The sequence below is a fragment of the Anser cygnoides genome, chromosome 3 (assembly GCF_040182565.1).
Source record: "Anser cygnoides isolate HZ-2024a breed goose chromosome 3, Taihu_goose_T2T_genome, whole genome shotgun sequence".
NCBI lineage: Eukaryota > Metazoa > Chordata > Aves > Anseriformes > Anatidae > Anser > Anser cygnoides.
Genome location: NC_089875.1, coordinates 92,327,644 through 92,350,804, shown reverse-complemented (window position 1 = coordinate 92,350,804; position 23,161 = coordinate 92,327,644). Strand labels below are relative to the sequence as shown.

At 35.2% G+C, this 23,161-nt stretch overlaps 1 protein-coding gene across 7 annotated transcripts in view; it reads left to right on the top strand.

Moving 5' to 3' along the window:
- The window catches only part of ADGRB3 (adhesion G protein-coupled receptor B3), a 469,357-nt gene that overhangs the window by 198,662 nt on the left and 247,534 nt on the right, over positions 1–23,161 (top strand). For 6 of the 7 annotated variants that reach the window (XM_048077466.2, XM_048077468.2, XM_048077470.2 and 3 more), the window contains 6 exons: positions 5–166; positions 7,496–7,660; positions 11,277–11,441; positions 12,348–12,512; positions 17,178–17,279; positions 17,845–17,951. In XM_048077466.2, the coding sequence (XP_047933423.2) occupies positions 5–166; positions 7,496–7,660; positions 11,277–11,441; positions 12,348–12,512; positions 17,178–17,279; positions 17,845–17,951 (866 nt within the window). The remainder of the gene's footprint in view (positions 1–4; positions 167–7,495; positions 7,661–11,276; positions 11,442–12,347; positions 12,513–17,177; positions 17,280–17,844; positions 17,952–23,161) is intronic. The other variant, XM_048077471.2, reaches the window with a different exon arrangement.

Below are 23,161 nucleotides of genomic sequence, written 5' to 3'. Positions count from 1 at the left end.
ACAGGTGAATCTGGTGTGGAAGAGTGGGCCCAGTGGAGTACGTGTTCAGTTACTTGTGGTCAAGGGTCGCAGGTGCGAACCAGAACTTGTGTATCACCTTACGGGACACACTGCAGCGGCCCTTTAAGAGAATCAAGGGTTTGCAATAACACTGCCCTCTGTCCAGGTAGTGTTAGCAGCCAATAAATAAAATTGTGGATGTTTTTGAACTGTATAATGATAAGAATTTGAAACTATATATTTTTTATTATTATCATTTTTTATTATTAATTTCATAAGAGCATTTCAGTTGGAACAGAGAAATGGAATTCTATTCAGCTATGAAATTTATAATGTAGATTGTTATTTTTACCTTCAGAACAGCCAAGACATGGAACAAGAGTCCTTTTGTCTAACAGCTTCAATTTTTTTAATAAGTATTCCCAGCTATTCACTATTTTCACTATTAAAAAAAAAAAAAAAAAAAAAAAAAGAGAGAGAGAGAGAGAAGGCATAGAGTAAGTACTAAATACAAATTAGAGAAGAAACACAGATCACCAATATACTAAAAAGCAGAGACTGATTAACAAGGTGGGTTAAGTTAACATATATAATTTGACACTGCTACAGTTTAGCCATTTAGAGTACTGTCTTCTAGGCAGTGGGCCAGACAATGTCCTCTGCACAGTAATGTCTTCTTTTATATTGTGTTGGCAAGAAAGGGCAACAGCTACCCATCAAAGGAAGAAAGATTGGACAAAAATAACCTTCTTACTACAGACAAAAGGTAAAGGTCATAAGTATCTTCCATTACAGTTTTCCTACTACTTTTTTCTAGGAGATCTGGACATAGTCAGAATTCAGCAGTAGTTATGCTCTAAGGAGATGAGACAGGCATATCTGAGTTAGTTGCTGAAAGGGCATATCTCATTTCCTTAGTTTGCTCATGGATGTGTTTTATCTGGGATGGGAAAGAAAAGGGAAGGCATATGGCCTGTGACTACATTCATTTTCCTCTGCTGTCTCTGAAAAGGAAAAATTCCTTCCTGCCTCATTTCAGATGATCAAAATCCTCAGCTTTTCTGTAAAACTTGATTCTAGGAGGGTGGTGAGCCAGATTCTGGGGAAGCTCACTCCATTCTGAAGTAAACTAGACTGTCTCATACACAGAATCCCCTGGATTTTATCTCAATGAGCAGTAGTGTATAGAATCAGACTCAACGTTGCTACTGCATGTTGAAAAAATATCCAGGAGAAAATGCATACATGACCACCTCAGAGTTTGTGTATCGGAGCTATAAGCCTTTACAGAACCTCTGCAATGAAAAGCAACTTAAAATATTGTATTAGATAAGCCACCACTGTAATAAGAGCAGCTATCATCACTGAATGCTTTACCATTATGCTTTAGATAGACAACTCACATGTGATTTCCTAATATTTCAGGGTAGAAAACCCAAAGCCACTATTTCTAAAAAAGCTGGGGTAGCTTACAGTCTACTAGAGGTTGGATTCTTTCCAAAACTACCCTCAACTTGAAAGTATGTAGTACAAAAAGAAAACTGTAAAATAAAATAAGAAACCTTCCAAACAATCAAAGATAGACTTAAAGATTCTTTTGAAGCAATATGAAATATAAACATGAAAACATACTCCAGCACTCTCAATGACACACAGCTCTGCCACTTTCTTGCTCATTTAATAACCTAAGAAAAGGCAAGGTGTTTAAATCACCTAATTTTGCAAAATTTTATCCTCATTCTCTCCAGTAAGGAATGATAAATTTTCACATAAAAACAACAAGTCTATGTAAAGCAACAGCCAAGATAATTTAGTCAAAGTAACCTGGGGGGGGGGAAAAAAAAAAAAAAAAAAGTTAATTTGTAAAATTTACATTGTCTAGCAAACTTCTGAACAATGCTCACACAGAAGGACTGTTCCACATGTCTCAGTGACAAAGGAGCTCTTTCCACACACACAATGCCCACTTCAGAGTATGGCTTCTGTTTCCAGTTATTCAGTGTGAGCAATGTCTACCACTGGATAACAGTGATACTGCCAAGACATTTTCATTTTCATATCACCACAGCTGATTCTGATAATCTTTACATATGTTGTGTTACCTTTCCTAAATAATTAGTCTTCTAGGCATAATCTTGCATGTTGTTTCACATAATTGCAGTAACCTTACTAATTTATGTTGGTCTCTGTCTGGCTAGAGGGGTCACTATGTGTGGCAGTGTGCAGGATTAGCAATTTAGAAAGATGCTTTTCATAGTCAGAGCTCCATTAATTTTTCAAACATGCTTTTAATTCTAGGCTAAATATCCTCTGCCCTCATTATAGCATGCATCCTGTCTCAGAGAGTTGCATGATTCAGGATTATCCCCGGCTCATGCATAAGAAAATGCACAGTTTGTAGACTAGTATAATTAAAACACAAATTTAACAAAAGAATGCAAGCATACACATCTGTACTTGGGATATGGCCTGTGAACCTGGACTTGAACCACTCATTCCATATAGCTTTTGGACTCAATTAACACAGAAAATGTTTACATCTTAGAAAGTAAATCAGAAGCAATAAAAATAAAAAAGTAAGTGTTGTCTCCCCTTGCAACCTATACATACAAAATCTGCTGGGGGGTGTTCATTATACATTTGTATAACTAGTAAAAGTGAGGTCATTTTGAGAGCTATGTTAACTATTTCCAAATAGCAAAGCTGTGACTTCAAAATAAACAGTTATGCAGAGCGGCTTATACTTCAAACATCTATCGACAAACTTCAAGAGAACATGTTACACTTAAAAATACTAATGCAAGGCTGTATTGATTTCATACAGTCCCTTCAGCGTCCACTGGGAATGGACATCACTGGGATGTTAGAGAGTACATCTGTCTGTGATCTCATTATCCTGGAAAATTTTGAGAATGGGATTCACCAGCTTTATCATTATGCAACAGCAGGCTATATCACAAAGTCTTTTGCATAAGTACATGAAAGCTATTGTATCTATCATTTTTAGCTATTTTTTTATTCTGCTGAATATATATATATTATATATATATATAACATATATATATATCACGTATATAGTGCTACTGATAATTAAACTAAAATCATGAAGGAACTATTGTTTCCACAATTTTTAATTTATTTATATTTTTTCCAGACCAATACTATTTCAGGGATGGGAGTCCACTAGGTAATTCAGGCAGTGTCTTGGAATCAGGGGCCTTCTCAAGAAATGCAACATTGTAAGCTACAACATGTAGTTCGTGTTACCATTGTTATTGGTTCTTTTGTGAGCAAAGGCATTTAGGATCCAGTACTGCAGTGCCACTGATTCATTTCAGTTTAACTGATAATTTCTAATACATCTAAGACTTCAAGGAGAAAGAATATTGCATTTCTATAACTGTAGATCATCTCAGTTAGTTCCTATTTCTCCTTCCCCATTGCCTTCAGCTACTTTCACCACAAAATTTAGCTGAAGTTCGGAATTTTCAGGCTTATGGGTAAAGCAATACATGAAAGGAGCAAGACTATCCTAAAACATTTCAAACATTTGTATGCTCAAAAGATTTTGGCTGGTGCTAAGTCTGCTATATTCCCATCATTTCTCAAGGCTTATGTCAATGAACTTTAGCCATATTACCGAAATTTTGCACATTTCAGTATGTTTTATGTCTGCATGGGTACACTAACAAAACTGTTAAAAGTTTTTAAATCCTACAGTTTTATTGTTATTAATCAGTGCTTTGGAACTTCAGGTCTTCGCTTGAGAGTGGGAAAAAAAGAGTGAGGGAAATTTAGCTTTATAATTACTAGACATTGCAGAAATAGAATGGATGTGTGACTTAAATGTGAATGGTAGAGGACAGGTGTCAGAAAGTTTTTTTTTTTTCTTATTATTACTAATTTAAGATTTTTTTTCAAATATACAATTTGAGCCATATTGAAGAAACAGAAACTATAGCACGTAAATGTGTTTAAATTCATGCATGAAATACCTATAATATCATTTTAACAATTCCTGTAATGTAGCGTCTGGTTTGTTTTAGTTAATCAGCCATATTAAACTTTACCAGAAAATAAAAACCATCAATGTCCATAATATTTTTTCCAATATCTTTTTAGTATAAAGATGAAAAAATCAGAAGTATTTAAACCCCAATAAAAATCTCCCAAAATATGCTTGTAGGATGAATGCCAGCATGGCCTCACGCCTCCTCCCACCTCACAAAAGTTGTGCATTGTGAACACTGTGGGTGTTCACTTCAACATGATTAGGTTCACAGAGTGGCAGAATGAAGGGAAGGATGCTCTGCAGTAATCCAAACTCGTTGTGCTAGCAATGATTTTGACAGATAAGTTGGCAATAATTTGAATATTTTTGTCCCAAATAATGAATCTTGCATCTGAAACTGTGTTATAGAAAACAGTAACTCCTCTGTGAGCCAGCTCTCCATCTGGTGTAATTTGGCATAGCTCATCTGGCTATAATTCATCAGATGTTATAGGGTATTGGGTTATTTTTGCATTTAAAGAATGATATTAAGGAAAATGTAAATGAAATATCAGGAATAATATTTGAAGGTAAGAAATTTTAAATTAAAATGTTTTTTTAAAGCTGATCTGGATAATACTGGACATAGCTGTGATGCATTGGACAGGTTGATTTTCCTTTATATTTCTATGCTCATAATTGTTGTTTACTTAGTGGTATGCCTTTCCCATCCTTGACTTTATTAGTTATAGAATCATAGGATCATTAAGGTTGGAAAAGACCTCCAAGATCATCTGGTCCAACCATGTTCTGCTACTCTTAGATATACAAGCCTATACATACAAGAAGGTACTATGAAATTATTACTTACTGTTCTAACTATTTTCACAGAAGATTATTTTGGGCACATCTTACCTTAAACCAGAAACAGATAGAGTCTAGTGCAAGTTTGAATCCACCCAAAGTGAAACATATTGTTTCTGCTTCTGTTCAAATCCAAAATCACAAAATAATTACTCAATTTTCCTGCTAACATGCAGTCACTCTTGCCAGAAGAGATATACAACCTCTTGGCTCAAGACAATAGCTTTAAAGAAGCTCTCAGCTAATGGTTTGTGTTTTGTTGTTGTGCTTTTTTTATTATTACTATTATTCATTTTTAAATGAAGATAACTTATAATATTTCAACAGCATCAAACTGAAACTCCAAATTAAACATTAGACTTAAACTCATATGTACCCTGAAAAACCTTATCACATGTCTACATAGTGTCTAGACCTTTCCAACGTATTATTTTTACAGCATATTCTTTCTCTAATTTGGATTAATTGATATTTGTTATGTTTTACACTTTAAGTTCTTCTTGTTTCAACTGAGCATCTTTTAATCAACCATTGTTGTATGAGTAGATGAAATTATATCGCCATTACTACTGATTGCCATTTGGAATCTGATCTTACAAATTGGTTTCTCATTGATTTTTCTCATGTGTTAACAAATCTGGAGTCTTAGAAATATGACTGGACTCAGAATCTAATTCATTGCCTATGCAAAAAAAGTCTTCAAATGTTATGGCTGGGTCAGAGTTTTCTTCTAGTTATAGTACTTGTTGAAGAAAAGATGAAACATAAGGGGTCATATGCCAACGATCACCAATTTACTAGTTTCAGAAGACTTAGGTTTCCTGGTTTTGACCAAAATGGCAGAATTAATCAAAGTTTCTAAAATAACTAGACTAAAATCTGTCACTATGACATTAATTTGGAATGTCCCTGTGTGTTTTTTTTTTCCTTTTGCTAATATAAAGCAGATTGATGTGATATTTAGAGTAAAAGAATTTTAATAAAGCTATCCATGTACTACATGGAATAATTACTCTACTTTTCAACTACTTGTATGTGACCAGCTCAAAACCTTTCATCAATTAAGCTGTTATCTAGTAGCTGAAAATGTTCACTGTATGAAGCTTGGCATGTTATGTCAGATAGAATTTCTATGACATTACCTCGAAAAAATTTACCCTAGCAGTAAAATCTGAAACAACAATTTTCCTTAATTTTAATGAAATGCAATAGAACATACCTACATGCAGAATTGTCCTTGATCTTACTGAATATTTTATGATAATATACCAGGGAGATGTACCTCCTTCCCCACCCTTCGCAACTGAATTCCACCTTGGAAAATGTTATTCTGATACCTACAATAAGGGTTTATTTGTAGGAACTGGGCAGGTGATATCTGCCTTCAGGGCAAAGGAAACCTAAAAATTAGTTCTTTCACAGTGATCAAAGAGATGTAAAGACAATCCAGAAAATCCATTTTTTTGTAATGTTGCGAACTATTACCAATGATACACTGAGGTGTTATACACTATTTCACCCTCCAGACACCCTTCAAACAGTGTTGCAGAAACATACGCAGTTATATGATATCATCTATGATGCTCAGTCTGGGTAATAAGTCTCTGGATTTTCATAAATGTCTGGCATTACTATAGTTTTCCTGTTTCCAAACACAGCCTAACTAAAACCAGTGCAACTGCTTTTATTTAACAAGAATAACTACAGCATGTTTTGCGCTATTTCTCAATTTACGAAGAATTGTCTTGCCAAATCATGTATGGGGTTCTCTTAGTGTTATATATGGTATATAGGCTCAGACGGATAATGTTTATTAGCTTCTTCTGCATTGGAAGTTAGAAAAGATTCATTTTTTATGATTCTTTATATTAATCTAATGAAATATATGTATATTATAATATTTATAAGTGTTTATAATTTATAATGTTCTCTGAAAGTATTTGAAGTTTGTTGAGTCAACATTTTTTTAAGACAGATGCATGCATTACTATATATGTTTGATCAATTAATATGTTCATGTAAAAAAATATATTTAAAATCTGTTTGTGTGCTCTTGGCATTTTTGAGGAAGCTAATCAAGCACAAATGCTGTCATGTTTCCACATTAATATAAACGTGCAACAATTGTAAGAGCCCCAGTTTATCAGGGTAACAGTAAGAAATTGCCAGAGTTATGCCTTTATTTTCAAAAGAGAGCTTAATTTTGATTGCTTCAAGTTTTTACAGTTGTGGTGAGACCTAAAGTGTATGCCTTGTTTTAACAAAGACTAGTCTTCTGAAAATCAGGGCTATTAAACATATCTCAGGTCATATACCAGAAAATCATAACCAGCTTTAGAAAACAGAAGCCATCTTTCTTAGAAGAGTAAAAGAAAAGAAAATGTGGTAGTGAGATTAGTTGAAAGATTAGAGAAAATGGTTCAAAATTAAATATAATTTATAAAAGATAAGAGTTTGAAATTGAAATTAACCATTTTTTACAAAGAAGGTTTTATTTGCCAATACTAGAGATTACCTATGTACTGATATCCTTGAAGTTGGCAAAATAATTACCTTTTACGATATTGATCTTGTTTATTTTGAAATCTTTTTGTTACTTCTGTGTCTGTTTCTGGTTAAAATCTGTTTGGTTTGTTGCAGTACATGGCGTTTGGGAGGAATGGTCACCTTGGAGTCTGTGTTCATTCACATGTGGTCGAGGCCAAAGAACTAGGACAAGGTCATGTATACCTCCCCAGTATGGGGGAAGATCATGTGATGGACCTGAAACACAACATAAACCGTGCAATATTGCACTCTGCCCTGGTGAGCTTATATAGCAACTTTTTGCTTTGTTACAGTGCATTTGATGTGGGTTGTTTGTTATTTCTTTCATTATGTTTTGTGCTCACACACACACACAAATGGCATGTAAAGTGTGTAGGAAGGGTAATCTTGTTAATAATTCTGACTGTAATGATCAAAAGGATATAATCAGTATGATAACTCTGTTTGAGATACTATACAAGCAGGCAATTCTTAATTCCTTCAAAATTCTCTCTATATATGGCACTTATAAGAAACTTTGATTCAGGATGTCTCTTAGAGAACCAAAAAACAAGCAACTTTCTGAGTGTGGCTTAAAGGGAGACATTCAGAGATTACATAGTTTGCATCTGCCATGTCTGCTTAGATTAAGTTCACTGGGACATTCATTATAATTATTTATTCACCACATACACATTAAAAAAATAAAAAAACATATTTGAGAAACTAAATTTTTAATTGCTATTAATTTATTGAAACTGGATATCATTTACATGTGTGCAGACAGAAGGCTGACACAAGCTATGACACTATTTGAACCCCATTTAATCCCTTATGGTAAGAATTTTAAGTGCCTTATTTCTGGGAGTTTGTCACTAAACCTCTGCAAAAAACTACCCCTAAACAAGTAAACAATGTGTGGGTTTCAGGCTTTCATGTTAAACCTTTCATTCATGGAAATTGAAACTAATTAAAAAAGAAAAAAAAAGAAAAAAAAAGAAAAGTTATTCTTTTGAAATTGATTTTAAAATGTCTGTTCACAGGTTACGATTAATTATGAAAAAAAATTATTATATGGATATATACATATACTTACGAAAGGTTTTTCTTTAAAAGTCACCTTCTTTATGACTATAGAACTCATAGTTCAATACCTAGGAAGCTTAATACCTAGGAATGGAAAAAGTGTCAGGTAGCTGTAATGTGGGAACTTTCTTCCACAAGATCTGTCTAACAGAGTTATGCTTGCCTTTGCGGTAGGCTTGTTGAATATTCACAGTTCACAGCAATGCTGTGAGTGGATTCCCCATGACTGGAGCTCTTCTGGAAAAGGGTTGATGGACATTTCATTAACAAATGGTTGTTTGATGATTTGGAAACAGAGGAGAAGGAAAACATGGGTGGAACTTAGCACCTCACAGAAATGAAACTTAAAAAAAAAAAAACTAAACCCAAGCTTTGTTTTATTCTGGTCAGCAAAGCATACTCCAACTTTAGCCATTTTTTTTTTTTTGAAAAACTTTAGTCTTGTATGCAGCTGCAAAAATATGACTTAATCCAGTTTTTGGCCAAGTTGGTAGCTGTGCAATTTTACATGTGCCTACACAAAAATAATTAACATGATATATGAGCATGAAGCAGAATTGACAACACAAAAAATGCCAAATAAAAATAGCTGAAAAGAAATTAATGCATTCAGTTCACTTTGGTATTGAAAAACAGAACAAAAACAAAAACCACACAAAGATAGTGCACCTAATCTGTTAAAATAAAGGGTTATCTCAGAATTCTGGATTTGAACAGTGATCTGTACCTAAATGGCTTTCACCAGAGGAGATTGTATACTGGCTACATTTAAAGTAACAGCTTAAATCTTTGCTGAATGTGAAGACTTTCTGTAATTTGAATGTTCAATTTTATAAAGGAATCTTCATGTTCAATTCGTTAGCCTTTTAGCAGTATTTCTGAAATAGAAAAATAACACACTTTTTGCTCCTAAAGATAAGAAGGGAGAACTATGAAATATATATGAGATGCCACAGAATGAGTTTCCTCAAAAGACAATATAATAATTGATTCAATCTTTCCTACCCTAAATAATACTATATAGCAATGAATAAAACTGAAGAGGGTGCATTGAAATGTAATTTCCATAATGTTTTCCTCTTCACATAAAGCTTTTATGATTAATGAATGAAACTAGCTTCCATGTTTGGAAAGAGTTCCTTTCTGCTGAATAAATTATCAGGGTACAGCTTCATGGCTTGAGAGGCATCTGCATTGAGAAGTGGTTCACAACCAGACATTACATAAAATCTTTAATATAGAACTTGAGGGAAAAAAATAATCAAAACCCTTCCTCCTTTAATTCACTGTTCTCTAAGATCCTGGGAATTAGAGGTACAGATATTATCTTTGAACTGGTAGAAATGCTTTATGATAATTTTTGGACAGCGGTAAAATAGTTCATCTCTGTATTTCACTGAATATAGGTGCACGCATGCAGACACAGTACATTTAAAAAGAGCTTTTAAAAGTTAAATCACTAAATTAAAGATCCTGCTTCCTCTTTAATTCTTAACTCCACCAACTTCGAAAGCTACTATCCCAGCTGTCCTTCAGAAGAATCCTGAAACCAGGGATTGGCAAATGTAGCAAGTGAATTTACTCATTTTCAGCAATGATACTTTTATGACAACAGTAATTATAAAACCATGTTTTCACGGAATAGTATTAATCAAAATTATATTACATCCCAAATTTTGAGTTTATATTCAGCAAATGCAGGTGCAACAAGCAATTGATGATTTTAAAGTCAATAGGAATGTGGGATTCTGAATTAGTACAATCAGTAATATCATTTCATAATGCTTAACCATTTTTAAGAACACTGTCTAGTCCCATTATCCATTATATACAATGTAAATTTTCACTTGTATGGGAACTTAATTGGTTTATATTTTCTATAATTTTTGGTTTTTAATATTTTCATTTGCATCAATGAGATTTCTGATATAGGAAATTAAAAATAACAGTCCTAAACATTTACCCATGGAAATATTCTTCCAAACCCATGTGTATGGGCTAATACAAATTACTAAATACAGAATTCATCCCCGTATCTATATTGTTTAAACATTCATCTTGACAAATTCAGGAAGCAGATTATTCAGTATGCAAAGAAAGAAAGTAGATTTGATGACCAAGACAGGCCATTTCTGATCTCCTATATTTTATCTCAAAGACTGCTGAAGAACTGTGATGGTTTTCTGAGAAAGAAATAGAGAAAGAAATAAATTTATTCAGCAATAAATTCAATTTTATAAATGTAGAGAACAGTCTTATGTTAGGCAATGTGGTAATTCTTGTTTTCCTTTTTCTACTCAGCTAACAGAGCTAACTTTACAGTCAGGACAAAGAATCTTATAAGTTGACCTATGTGAGTGATAGCTGCAGCTGTAAAGAATTACTTTTAAAGGCTCAGAGCTTACAAGATAGGTCTCTACTTTGACCTAAAAAGACAAGTCTTTTACATAATACTTTGTTTTAAAGAGAAAGAAAACTGCACAGCCTTTCAAACATTGTGGTATGCGAGCAAAGTCATAATTTGTCCTTTGTTACATCGGTGTAAAATTTGAGATGAAAAAGAGGAGATGAGATAAAAAGGAAAGAGAAAAAAAAATAGTTTTAAATTATTTTAAAGTGGTTTGTAACAAGAACTTCTGTATTTGATTGCTATAAGAAGTCAAACTCTTTGGGCTCAGCCCAAAGCTCAGCTCTTTGGCATCAGCCCAAAGAGACGTGTTCATATCCCTACCCTAGAACAAACCCACAAGGCCTAGCATGGTTTTGGTGGTAACTCTGCTATGTCCATCTCTTTTGTGCTTCGTGGCAGTGGACGGACAGTGGCAGGAGTGGAGCCCATGGAGCCAGTGCTCAGTGACCTGCTCTAATGGCACCCAGCAGCGAAGCCGTCAGTGCACGGCTGCAGCCCACGGTGGATCCGAGTGCAGGGGACCATGGGCTGAGAGCCGGGAGTGCTATAACCCTGAGTGCACTGGTAAGTATCCACCTGCCCTATGTCTGGAGGAGGAAGTGAAGGGTTGGGCCTGTCTGCTGCTCTGAGTGCAGCTGCTGGCACATGGGCATGCGCTTACTCCACCACAGGCCCCAGTGGGCTGTGGAGGATGGAGCAGCCTCCCCAGAAGAAGAACTGGGGCCTGTCTCCTTTTTAATTTGATGAGCCACCTGGAGATAAAAAGAGTGCATCTGCAAAAGGCTGCATGACAAGGGCTGCATGCCTGCTTTTCAGTTTTATTGCCATTTAAAGGACATACAATAAATAAGGAACTGTTTGAGGACTAAAATATTTAATATTTAGTAAAGTGTCTTAAGAAGCTAGGAAATGAATGTGTATGAAATGATTCTCTCTTACTCTGGGACTGTTTCATGATCCTCTGGCCAGAATTCCAGGGTGGGTAAATTAAATTTATACATACTTTTAGGCTGCATTCAACATATCAGGGCATGTAAAGTCCTGCTTCTAAAATATCACATGCAAGAATGTATTTATTTACTTTTTTTAAATGATGCTTACGTACACTGCAAATCATTATGTGCACCCCTACAATAGCACTATACAAGTGCATATAAAAATATGCAAAAGTGACTGTGTGCTGTGTGTTTTGCAACTAACTCACTGTTAAAACTCACCAGTCTTTTTTTTTTTTTTTTAACCTTGAGATGCAAGTCGTTTAAACAAGCCCATATTTAGGAAAGAAGTAGAGACTTCCCCCATCTTTAGAGGTTCCATGGCCAGTATCTTCTACTTCTTGTCACTGGTAGTTACACAAACGCATCTAATCTATTTGGGGGCTTTCTTCTCTTACCTAAGTAAAGAATAACCTCTATGTCATCCTTTATTACTGTCATTATGTCATCACTGTAATTATATTTTTCCCAATAGCAAATGGCCAGTGGAACCAGTGGGGCCACTGGAGTGGATGTTCCAAGTCCTGCGACGGTGGCTGGGAGAGGAGAATAAGGATCTGTCAAGGGGCTGCTGTGACTGGGCAGCAATGCGAGGGAACTGGAGAGGAAGTTAGACGGTGCAGTGAACAGAGGTGTCCTGGTGAGAAGCAGATATAATCACTGTTATTACCTACACTGCAATATGGCTTACTTTAACAGTCACCTTTAGGAGAGACAAGATCAACATCTGTAAAGCAGTAGTCCTAAAGAGTTGTGTTTATGTAGCAGGGTGTAAACTAGTTCAATTGAATATATGAGCATCATGTTTGAAATAAATCAAAATGCTGTATTATAGAAATATATCAGAAAAATATTTCATTGCCAAGGTACATCACATTTGTAGAAATAATTTGCTACAGAAATTATCTCTGAATACACTGTTTCTAAGAATATTAGGCCTGTTTTTGTAAATTGTGGAATTATTTTTATGCAGTGTACAAGAGGCCTTGATGTTATATATTTGGGGTAAATTCCAGTGCAGTAAAGATAAGAGAAAAGCAGTGAACCTTACTATAGTGTATAGAATGAATGAATATATGTGACATTTCATAAAAAGCAAAGATTTAAAAAGAAAAAATATATATATTTCCTCCTTTAATATAATACTTAAATTTATTTCTTTGCAGCACTTTTTACTTAGTCCTTACAATAGATTTAAGTCTTTCTAAGTGAGAGCTAATAAAAGTGCACTTTTTAGCTCTTTCAGAAGTGAACTTATTTATCTGTGAAGAGACGTCCTAGAGAAAAAGAGTGCCCTGGAATAAGATAACAAAATAAGGTGCAAGTAGTAAGGTGTAGGATGATTTAGTCATTCACTTGGGAAATCCTGTGCTCTGAACTTCAAGCCAGGACACTTCAAAATTAATCTAGCAATCTCATTGACTACTGGAAAATTCCACTTCATATTTTGATGGCTCTGTGCTAGGGACAAAAAGACCTAAATAGCGGAGATACTTTGGGTCAGGAAATAGGAAATATATCTGATGTGAATTTTATGTTTTCGAGCCCAGGTTTTCATAGGCAGCATGCTTATCACTTGGCAGCCATCAAAGAACAGTTTTCAAGATAGTTGCAACATAGTAGTACAATGAATTTCATTGCATTTGAAAAACAGTAAAAGGACTACTTATAAAATTGTTATACTAGACTGGAAAAGTTTACCAATTTTAACTTTTCCAATGGTCTCTTTAATTTTAGTACATTATTTGAAAAGTAGGACAAAACAGAATCAGTATTGGGTTCCTAAATAAATTAAAATTTCCATAGCAAATAATTTACTTGGTAAATGTAGACTTTCCTCTATGAAAGCACCTCATTAAGAGAAGGTTAATGGGAATGTTCTCAATAAACAGACATTCAGATAAGCAAGCTTTTGCTTATACAACCACTCCTGAAATGTTTTGTCTCTATATTTCAAAGTAAAACCACACTGCTGCAATTTTAAAAGGTTGCCACCTGCTGTTAATAAAATATTTTACAAATGTATTTGTAAGTCAAATGCACACAGAGCATTGTTTTCCATTTGCTATGTGTATTTATTAACTTGATTAATTCCAGATTAGAATCAGTATGCTTGTAGAAACCATAGTAATCTTTTAACAGGTTATACTTGTGCAGAAGATTATACCTGAATAACAGATATGTTTGTTTCTAGACTGATGCTTCCTAAAGAATCTCAGATTTAAATGTAGACATTGGATAATTTACCAAAACTTTGCATTACTAAAAATAAAATGATAGATTTAATTTTAATAAACACACAGCAAAAATGAAAAATACTGTACAGAAATGATGAAAAGATATTTTTGTCTAAGTCATTGAGAAACATGAGAGACTGTAACATTAATTTTTTTCTATATTAACATTGGTTTACCGTAAGTTTAAGACCAGATCCTCAGCTCTGAAGATGTGCATAACATATTTGTTAAGTGGATGAAGCTGCACCAGTTTGTATCACCCAGATTTCTAGACTTACAGAAGACGAAATTATATATTGCTGACTTATAACTGTATAAGCAAAAGGAGAATAAAACCTTTTTCTATTATGCAGGCTGTTGTTAATAAGGTACTTTGCAAACAGAGCTGTTCACTTGACTGACTGAAAGTATTGACTGGACTTTTATTGTTTGAGATCTGCATCATGTGAATGTTATTCAGGATCTTCATAGTCTTATCAGTGATTCTCTTCAACTGGTTCTGGCAGGAGCTGATTTACATCAGATACTCCTTGAAGCTGAATATAATCAGCACTAAGAAAGGCAGGCTCAGAACTATTATCTGAAAGTAGGTTTCTCAATTTACTTGGTTTCTAGACAAAAAATATCTTTCTGTGTGATTTATTTCTATAAACAATTAGTAATTTTAAAACTACAGTTGTTTCCTACTATCGTATAATATACTGGGAACAAAAGATAAAGATTTCATGTACTTTGGCTTCAGTCATTGCTCCTTTATTATAACCCAAATATCTGAAGTTAGATTTCACTCCTAACAGGTCAGCAGTGTTAAGGATTCAAGGAATCCTTTTATGAAGGATAACTTCAGAAAATTGTAAACAAATATGAAAAAGGAAAAAAAAATACTGAATTTCCTAGGCAGCTAGTTGAGCAGGAATCATTGTGGAAAACTTACTATAGAATGACCAAACAACAGCTTTGGAAAGAACTGTTTTTTTTTTTTTTTTTTTATGCACAGCTGTCCTTGATGCAAAAACAAAGTGTTGAGAGAGACAGAGGTGCACAGCACAGAGTCAACCAGGGTCCAGGCAAACTTGTTTGCCTGGGCTCGTTGACATATTATCCAAGTTCTGACTTGCTTCTACATCTCTCTTCACATAATTCTGAGTTTTGGAAATGGTTTTTACTTTGAACACAACACAGAGGTACACAGTTATCTCTGGCAGTAGGCTCAAATTAAAACAAGTTTTGAAAAGTGTCATGTAAAAGAATACAAGTACTAACCTTCAACAGACAGACGGAAAACTTCTGATATTACCTGTAACTTGCTAACATAAAACAGAGAACATGATATATATATAAAAGTGTGTATATATGCATGTATACGCATGTTTTCAGGAGGAAACAAAACAAAACAAACAAACAAACAATAAACAAACAAAAAACAAGCAGTATTTGTAGGGAAGTAAGATTTTTAGTTCTGAGAATCAGCCTTAGCAAGTGTTCTTAGTCATTTCTGTCTGAATTGGCCAGAGCTGCATGATAAGCATACTTACCAAAGGTATCTAAATTTTTTCATATTTATGTAATTTATAATATTACTTCTGCATTATGTTAATCATACAATCTCCAAATCAGAACACTTCTTTTGTTTATAAGGTCATAATAGGGTAGTAATTGCATTTATAACCAGATGGCACATGTTTCTCAAAGTCTGACTTTTTCCATTGTAACACTGGTCATGCACCCACTTCTGGGGCATGTCTGAAGCAGTGTTAGTATTCTAGATTAAGAATATAACCAAATTTCTTTGAGTTTTGCCATTAATGGATCACTTGCGTTTTTAGCAGCACAGTCTGTCTTGATTTACAATTCAGGAATGCTGATGGTGAGGCAAATTTAGCAGGCAATTTTTATGCCCAAGTGTGATTCATATTAGCATTACTGAACCATCTGCAAGGTATTCTTTATCATCTGCAAAGAGAGGGTACCGCTCCATTCCCTCCCTCACCTCACTCTTCTGTCAGCAGAAGTGCAAAAAAGGGAAGAGGGTGTATACAATTTTATGGTGTGTGCAATTGGATGGGTAAAATCTGGAGTCTGTTCCTGCATTTGAATAGAGTTTTCCCATGTAACCATGGGAAAATCATTGAATTGTTTCATTCCTTACCATCACTCCATCTGTAAAATAATGATAGCAGTTCCTTTAGAAGTTCCTTTCTCTTCTCCTTTTTTTTTTTTTTTTTTTTGGTAGCGACTTTACTGCAGGGTTAGAATTTTCCTGAAATAACTGAAATAAATATAATAATACTTCTAAATAACTCATGATTTTTATGATTTTCTCTTCTGAATTTGGAATGTTTTCACTAATTGGTATTTGTCCTTTAAGTTGTAAGATGACATCAGCCAGACATTTGCTGTGTTGATCTAATTCACTCAAAAATTATAAACTGGGAATGTACAGTAAATATACAAATAATATTGCAATAACCAATAAAAGTTCATTTTGTTTTATAGCCACTCATACCCACATTATTGATTTACTTGCTTAATTACCAAATTGTAAAGAAATGTATTTCAAGGAAATAACCTGCTTTTTGGACTTCAGAATGTACAGTTCTCATTTTTTGCCCTTAGCACACGTGATGTTTAAACTGTGGCTTCAGAACTGATTCTTTCAGACACAGTTTAAGGTTCAGAAAAAATCTGTAGAAATTTTTGTGTAAGATAAACATCGCAGTTTATAACCATGTAATAATTGTCAACTTCTTATCGATGCTTGGTATTATTGATCAAAATAGAACAATAAGAGATTCAAACCCATTAACATTGCAGTCACCATCTAAAGAACATTGAAGAGAGTAAAGGCACAGACTATGAAATAAATACCATCACAAAGACTGTTATACAAAAATTAATGCTGTTTGTTTATATGTTTCATTCTTAAAATAAAACCAAAAAATGGTAATATATACATCTCAGGAAGAATTGGGGCAAGATGAAAGACTTACTTTTCTGATAAAAAATGTCTGTTTTACATTAATATTAATATTTATATTTATATTTATATTCTCATTTGTAAATGGCAGCACCTTATGAAATATGTCCTGAGGATTATTTGATGTCAATGGTGTGGAAAAGGACCCCAGCTGGGGACATGGCATTCAATCGATGTCCTCTCAATGCCACAGGTACAGTATTACTTTGAAATTACATGATAATAATAAAAAGGGAAAAATCTTTTGCATTTTATTCTAGAAATAATCACTAGATTCATACATATGTATACATGTGTATATATATATGAATATACATATAGCCTACATGTTTACATATCCATGTACATATAGCATATACATGTACCTATAATATACCTTGTCTCATAGTATGCATTTATGAATGGATTTGTGATGTGTATGTATGTTTATATGTACACACATGCATATATGTTTGTCTATATGCATTATAGATAGAGAGAGAAAGCTGACAAATCAATCTGATAGGACCTATCAGGCAAACTGATGAAAATGAAGCAAAACATAAAAATCTTTTTAATTAAAAAGCAATGCTAAAATCCCAGCAAGTGAACATTGAAATGTTTTTCAGAATCTTGTACTACTCTATATGCTGATGATCATTGAATGAAATTGTTTCTGTGTCCTTTTAAAATAACATGGAATGTAGTTTAAATATGCTTCATTCTTTCCAATTGGTCTCACATATATAAATATTTTCTGTCTTCTTTGTGACTTACAGGCACCACTAGCAGACGCTGCTCTCTCAGTGTTCATGGAGTGGCCTTCTGGGAACATCCAAGCTTCGCTAGATGCATATCAAATGAGTACAGACACTTGCAGCATTCAGTAGGTGCAAAGCCAGCTTTAGTACTTGCTCTGTTTATTCATTACTAATCGTTCATGTGAAAACAAGCTTACCTATTTACTCTCAAGTCAGATTTCTGATGAGAAATGCCAGGTGGAAAACAGACCTAAGAAAGAAACATTTCTATTCATATTTCATATCATTCCGATCTGACATATTCCTGGTGCTTGAGTGAAAGAAGTTTTATCTTACTGTAGAAATGGAAAAATGATTCAGATTCCTTTCTTACATGCCCACTCTGTGAAATTTTTATAGGGGTCAGAAGGTAAGACATATTTTGGTTTATTAGAAAATGAGATGTGAATAAATGAGATTTACTGGAAGAGTGACGCAATGAATAATTTTATAATACCTTGAATTCTATAATTGCACACGAGAAAGTCAGAAATGATATTTCTTCCTGCTATTGAATTTAGAACTTCACCTTCAAATTTAACAAAGAATAACGATTGTAGGGTGAAGCTATTGCAATGCCTTGGAAAAAGTAAAGTAAATCTAGATGAAGAAATATTATGTTTTTTTCAGCATGCTTAACAAAAATTTTCTTTGCAAAGCATATGGTACATACACTTAAATATACTATATCTATTATATACACTTATGTATGTTAAGAAGCAGAGGAATAATACAAAGCTGCACCAGGAGAGGTTCAGACTGGACATTAGGAAAAATTTCTTTACTATGAGGGTGGTTAAACACTAGAACTGGCTTCCTAAAGAGGTGGTTCATGCATGCCTGTCAATGTTCAAGAGGTATTTGGATAATGCCTTCATTAATGTGCTTTAACTTTTGATTAGCCCTGAAGTGGACAGTTGGAATAGATGATCTGAGAAGGTCCCTTGCATAAGAACCATTGTATATACTGCCTAAATATGCTTATACTTATGTACGTAATATATTGCATATACTACATTATAAATATACTACTATGGTATATGCTAGGTTAAAATAGAATTGTTACATTCTATTTCCACAGATGAGTCAGGTTAATATTTTGGTGGGAAGAACACCTTTGAAAATTCTCATGGACAATGACTTTTTCTTGCATCATATATTTTCTGACATTCTTATATATTCTGACTCCTTTTCCAAAGGCCACTGCTCCATTAGTCATTCAGCAGAGGGGCACTAATACAGCTATGTGCTTCATAACTTCCCAGTCTCATCCAAGTGCAACGTTTGAGTGCCATGTTTAAATATCTTTGGTGGCTTGGAAAGTAGCAATGTTGTTATTCCTCAAATCTGTCTTGCCACTTGGAGGAGATTTTCATGAATTTCCTTGAGTTGCACTTCTGTTTCAGTAGATTCCAACTTTATTGATTCCCGGGATTAAGTTTCAAGCATTATTTTTAAAATAACACAGAATAAAGTGCTAAAGCAATTTTCTCCACTGCGAACACTGCAAAGAAACTTTTATATTTGCTGTCTGTATGTTGCTCTACCCTTTAAGAGTTCACACTAGGAAAAAAAAAAAAATTAAATGGCTGCAAATATTTTGGTTTTGATATTTTTTGATATCTTATTCTTTCATGACAGCTGCATGTAGCATGTCTAAACATAGTCTTATATATGGGCATTGACAGAAATACATTTGTGTTTCATTTGTTTAGAAGTTGCATGTTTGTACATAGCATAATAAAGGTAATGTCTGCAGGTAATATGTATGCACTTTTGAATAATAATGATATATTGCAGAAAAAAATCACACTGCAATTGAAAAATTGAAATTTAATATTTCTTTTTGAGCTGGTATTTAAAAGCAAATTATTTCTTTTTTTTTCTTTGTTATTTTTGCATTTAAATAGGCAGTCTTCAGAAATATTTTAAAGGATGTATTTACCTTAGCATGGCTGATTATCCCTTTGGAGTTTTCCTCTGTTCTTACCATTTTAGGTTTCACATCCACATTTATTCACAGCATTGATCCTCATTCCACTGATTCTTTATTGATATTTAGCCTTTACGTTATGTAGTGTTGGTAGAAGTCATTCATAAGCAACACAACCAGTGGGAAATACTTTTTCATGTTATTTAGTGGTATGACTTACCTGGCTGACTTTTGATGATGCATTGATGTTTTCTGAAGACCTGCAAGTCTACCTGACAGAAAGGGGTCATTGTTGAACAATTGAAGGCATCCATATCGGATTTATCTATTCTTCTATATTTCCTTTTTCAAAATATTAAATATGATTAGACCACACTGTGAAATAATCTTTTGCCAAAGAACATTTAAAAATAACTAAAGCTTCTTTAAAGTTATGCAAGCATCTAAAACCATCTTATTGCTGTACAACATTTGAGACTAGTTTATATGCATACAAATTAAAGGAGAAAAAATGATTTTTTTTACACCTGGGAGTTGCTCACAAAGAAAATCTGCTCGTCTTACATCTTGCTGCTTCTCAAAGTGAACAACACAACTTATTTAAAGAATCATAGAAAAAATGAGGTAAAGACTTATAAGGTCATTGGCCTGCAATGTAGGCTTGTACCCCCACGATACATATGTCAGCTCTATAAATCCCTGAAAATAGAGCTTTATAAGGAAGCTGCTGACAGAAGGTGTTGCTATAATAAATATATATGCTTATGAAAGCATTTATGAGATGCTTCGGTGTGCTTAAATTACAATAATGTTATTTTCTAACTTAGAACAGGTATAATGGGGGGGTGTCACAGTTCTGTGCATGTTCCTATGAGTCTGAGATGAAAAACTTTCATTTCTTACTTGAAATGCATAAAATAGTAATGGGTGTATAGTCTTCAAATATGGTATTTATGAGGTTGGTTTAAAGCAGCTGATGTACATAATACACAGACAATACATACTATGTTAAAGGCATGCCCACCTGGAGGAATACAGACAGATCTCTTTGCCCTCCAAACACACCACATAGGATCCAGAACCAGCCCCAAAGTCACAGAGCTGAACTCACATAGTGCTGTGCCCAAGCAAATGCTCTTTTATGAAAAGCATATCATATACTGGGATCCAAAGTACACAGATTCTGAACTGGAAACTTGCAATTATACTAGTAAATAAGTGTCCAAGCGTTAACATAAGCATCAACATAATCCTTGCAGTCATCTGCACTGTTTAATTATTTATCTGTTAGCATACTCCCTGACATGATTTACGACCATACCAACCAGCACTCTTCCAAACAACAACTAACATCGTTTACAAGACAGCATGGCAGAGAGACCATTCCCAGCAGGTAATAATCCTATCTTTCTCTTGGAGAATGAAGAGAAAGAGAATTTAGCTTGAGGGATACAAGCTGGCTTCACTCATTGGCCTCAGTTCTAGACAGTATCCCTGAGGCTTTTTTTATCTACTTTTATTTATTATTTACAATAAAAACATATTATATTTGGCCAGCTTGGACTGGGGCCAGAAAATATCAGAGCTTCATGTATTCATCAGTAAGACTACACCTGAAGTACTGTGTGCAGTTAGTTATAGGCTCCCCAGTACAGAGAGACATTCACATTCTGGAAAGAGTCTAATGAAGGGCCACAAAAATGATTAAGGGACTGGAGTCTCTCTCATTTGAGAAAAGGCTGAGAGAGCTTTTTAACCTAGATAAGAGGAGGCTCAGAGAGATCTTATGTATATTAATACCTGAAGGGAGGGTGCAAAGAGAATGGAGCAAAGCTTTTTTTCTGCGGTGCCCAGAGGCAGGACAGGAGGCAGTGGGCACAAGCTGCAACACAGGAGGTTCTTTCTGAATGTCAGGAGACACTTCTTTACTGTGCAAGTGACTAAGCACTGACACAGGTTACCCAGAGAAGCTGTGAATTCTCCCTCTTTGGAGATCTTCAAAAGCCAACTGGACATGGTCCTGGGCAAGAGGTTCTAAGCAGTGAGGTTGGATCACAGAATCACAGAATGGCCAAGGTTGGAAGGGACCTCTGAAGATCATCTAATCTATCCCCCCTGCCGAACAGGATCACCCAGAGCACATTGCACAGGATAGCATCCAGGCTGGTTTTGAATATCTCCAGAGAAGGAGACTCCACAACCTCTCTGGGCAACCTGTTCCAGGGCTCTGTCACCTTCAAAATAAAGAAATGCCCTCTAATAATCAGCTGGAACCTCCTGTACTTCAGTTTGTGCCCATTGCCTCTCATTCTGTCACTGGGCACAACTGAAAAGAGATCAGCTCCATCCTCTTGACGTGCTCCCCTCAGATATTTATACACATTGGTGAGGTCTCCCTTCAGCCTTCTCTTTTCCAGGCTAAACAGGCCCAGTTCTCTTAGCCTGTCCTCACAAGACAGTGCTCCAGTCCTCTCATCATCTTCGCAGCCCTCCTCTGAACTTGCTCCAGTAGTTCTATGTCCCTCTTGTACCATGGAGCCCAGAACTGGACACAATACTCCAGGTGTGGCCTCACAAGGGCTGAGTAGAGGGGGAGGATCATCTCCCTTGACCTGCTGGCAACACTCTTCCAAATGCAGCCCAGGATACTGTTGGCCTTCTTGGCCACAAAGGCACATTGCTGGCTCATGGTCAGCCTGCTCTCCACCAGGACTCGCAGGTCCCTCTCTGCAGAGCTGCTCTCCAGCAGGTCATACCCCAGCCTGTACTGGTGCTTGGGGTTATTCCTCCCTAGGTGCAGGACCCTGCACTTGCTCTTGTTGAACTTCATGAGGTTCCTTTCAGCCCAGCCCTCCAGCTTGTTGAGGTCCCTCTGAATGGCAGCACAGCCATCTAGGGTATCAGCCACTCCTCTGAGCTTTGTGTTATCAGCAAACTTGCTGGTGGTGCACTCTGTTCCATCGTCCAGGTCATAGATGGATGAGTTGAACAATGCTGGACCCAGTACTGATCCCTGGGGGACACTGCTAGCTACAGGCCTCCAACTAGACTCCACACCACTAAGCACAATCCTCTGAGCTCTGCCATCCAGCCAATTATCAATCTATCCCACTGTCCACTCATCAGGGCCACACTTCCTGAGCTTGTTTATGAGGATGTTATGGGAGACAATGTCAAAAGACTTGCTGAAATCAAGGTAGACCACATCCATCGCTTTCCGTTCATCTACGCAGCGAGTCATCTCATCATAGAAGGATATCAGATTGGTTAAACATGATTTCGCCTTGGTGAATCTATGCTGACTATTCCTGATTACGTTCTTATCCTCCAGATGCTTGGAGATGACCTCCAGGATGAGCTGCT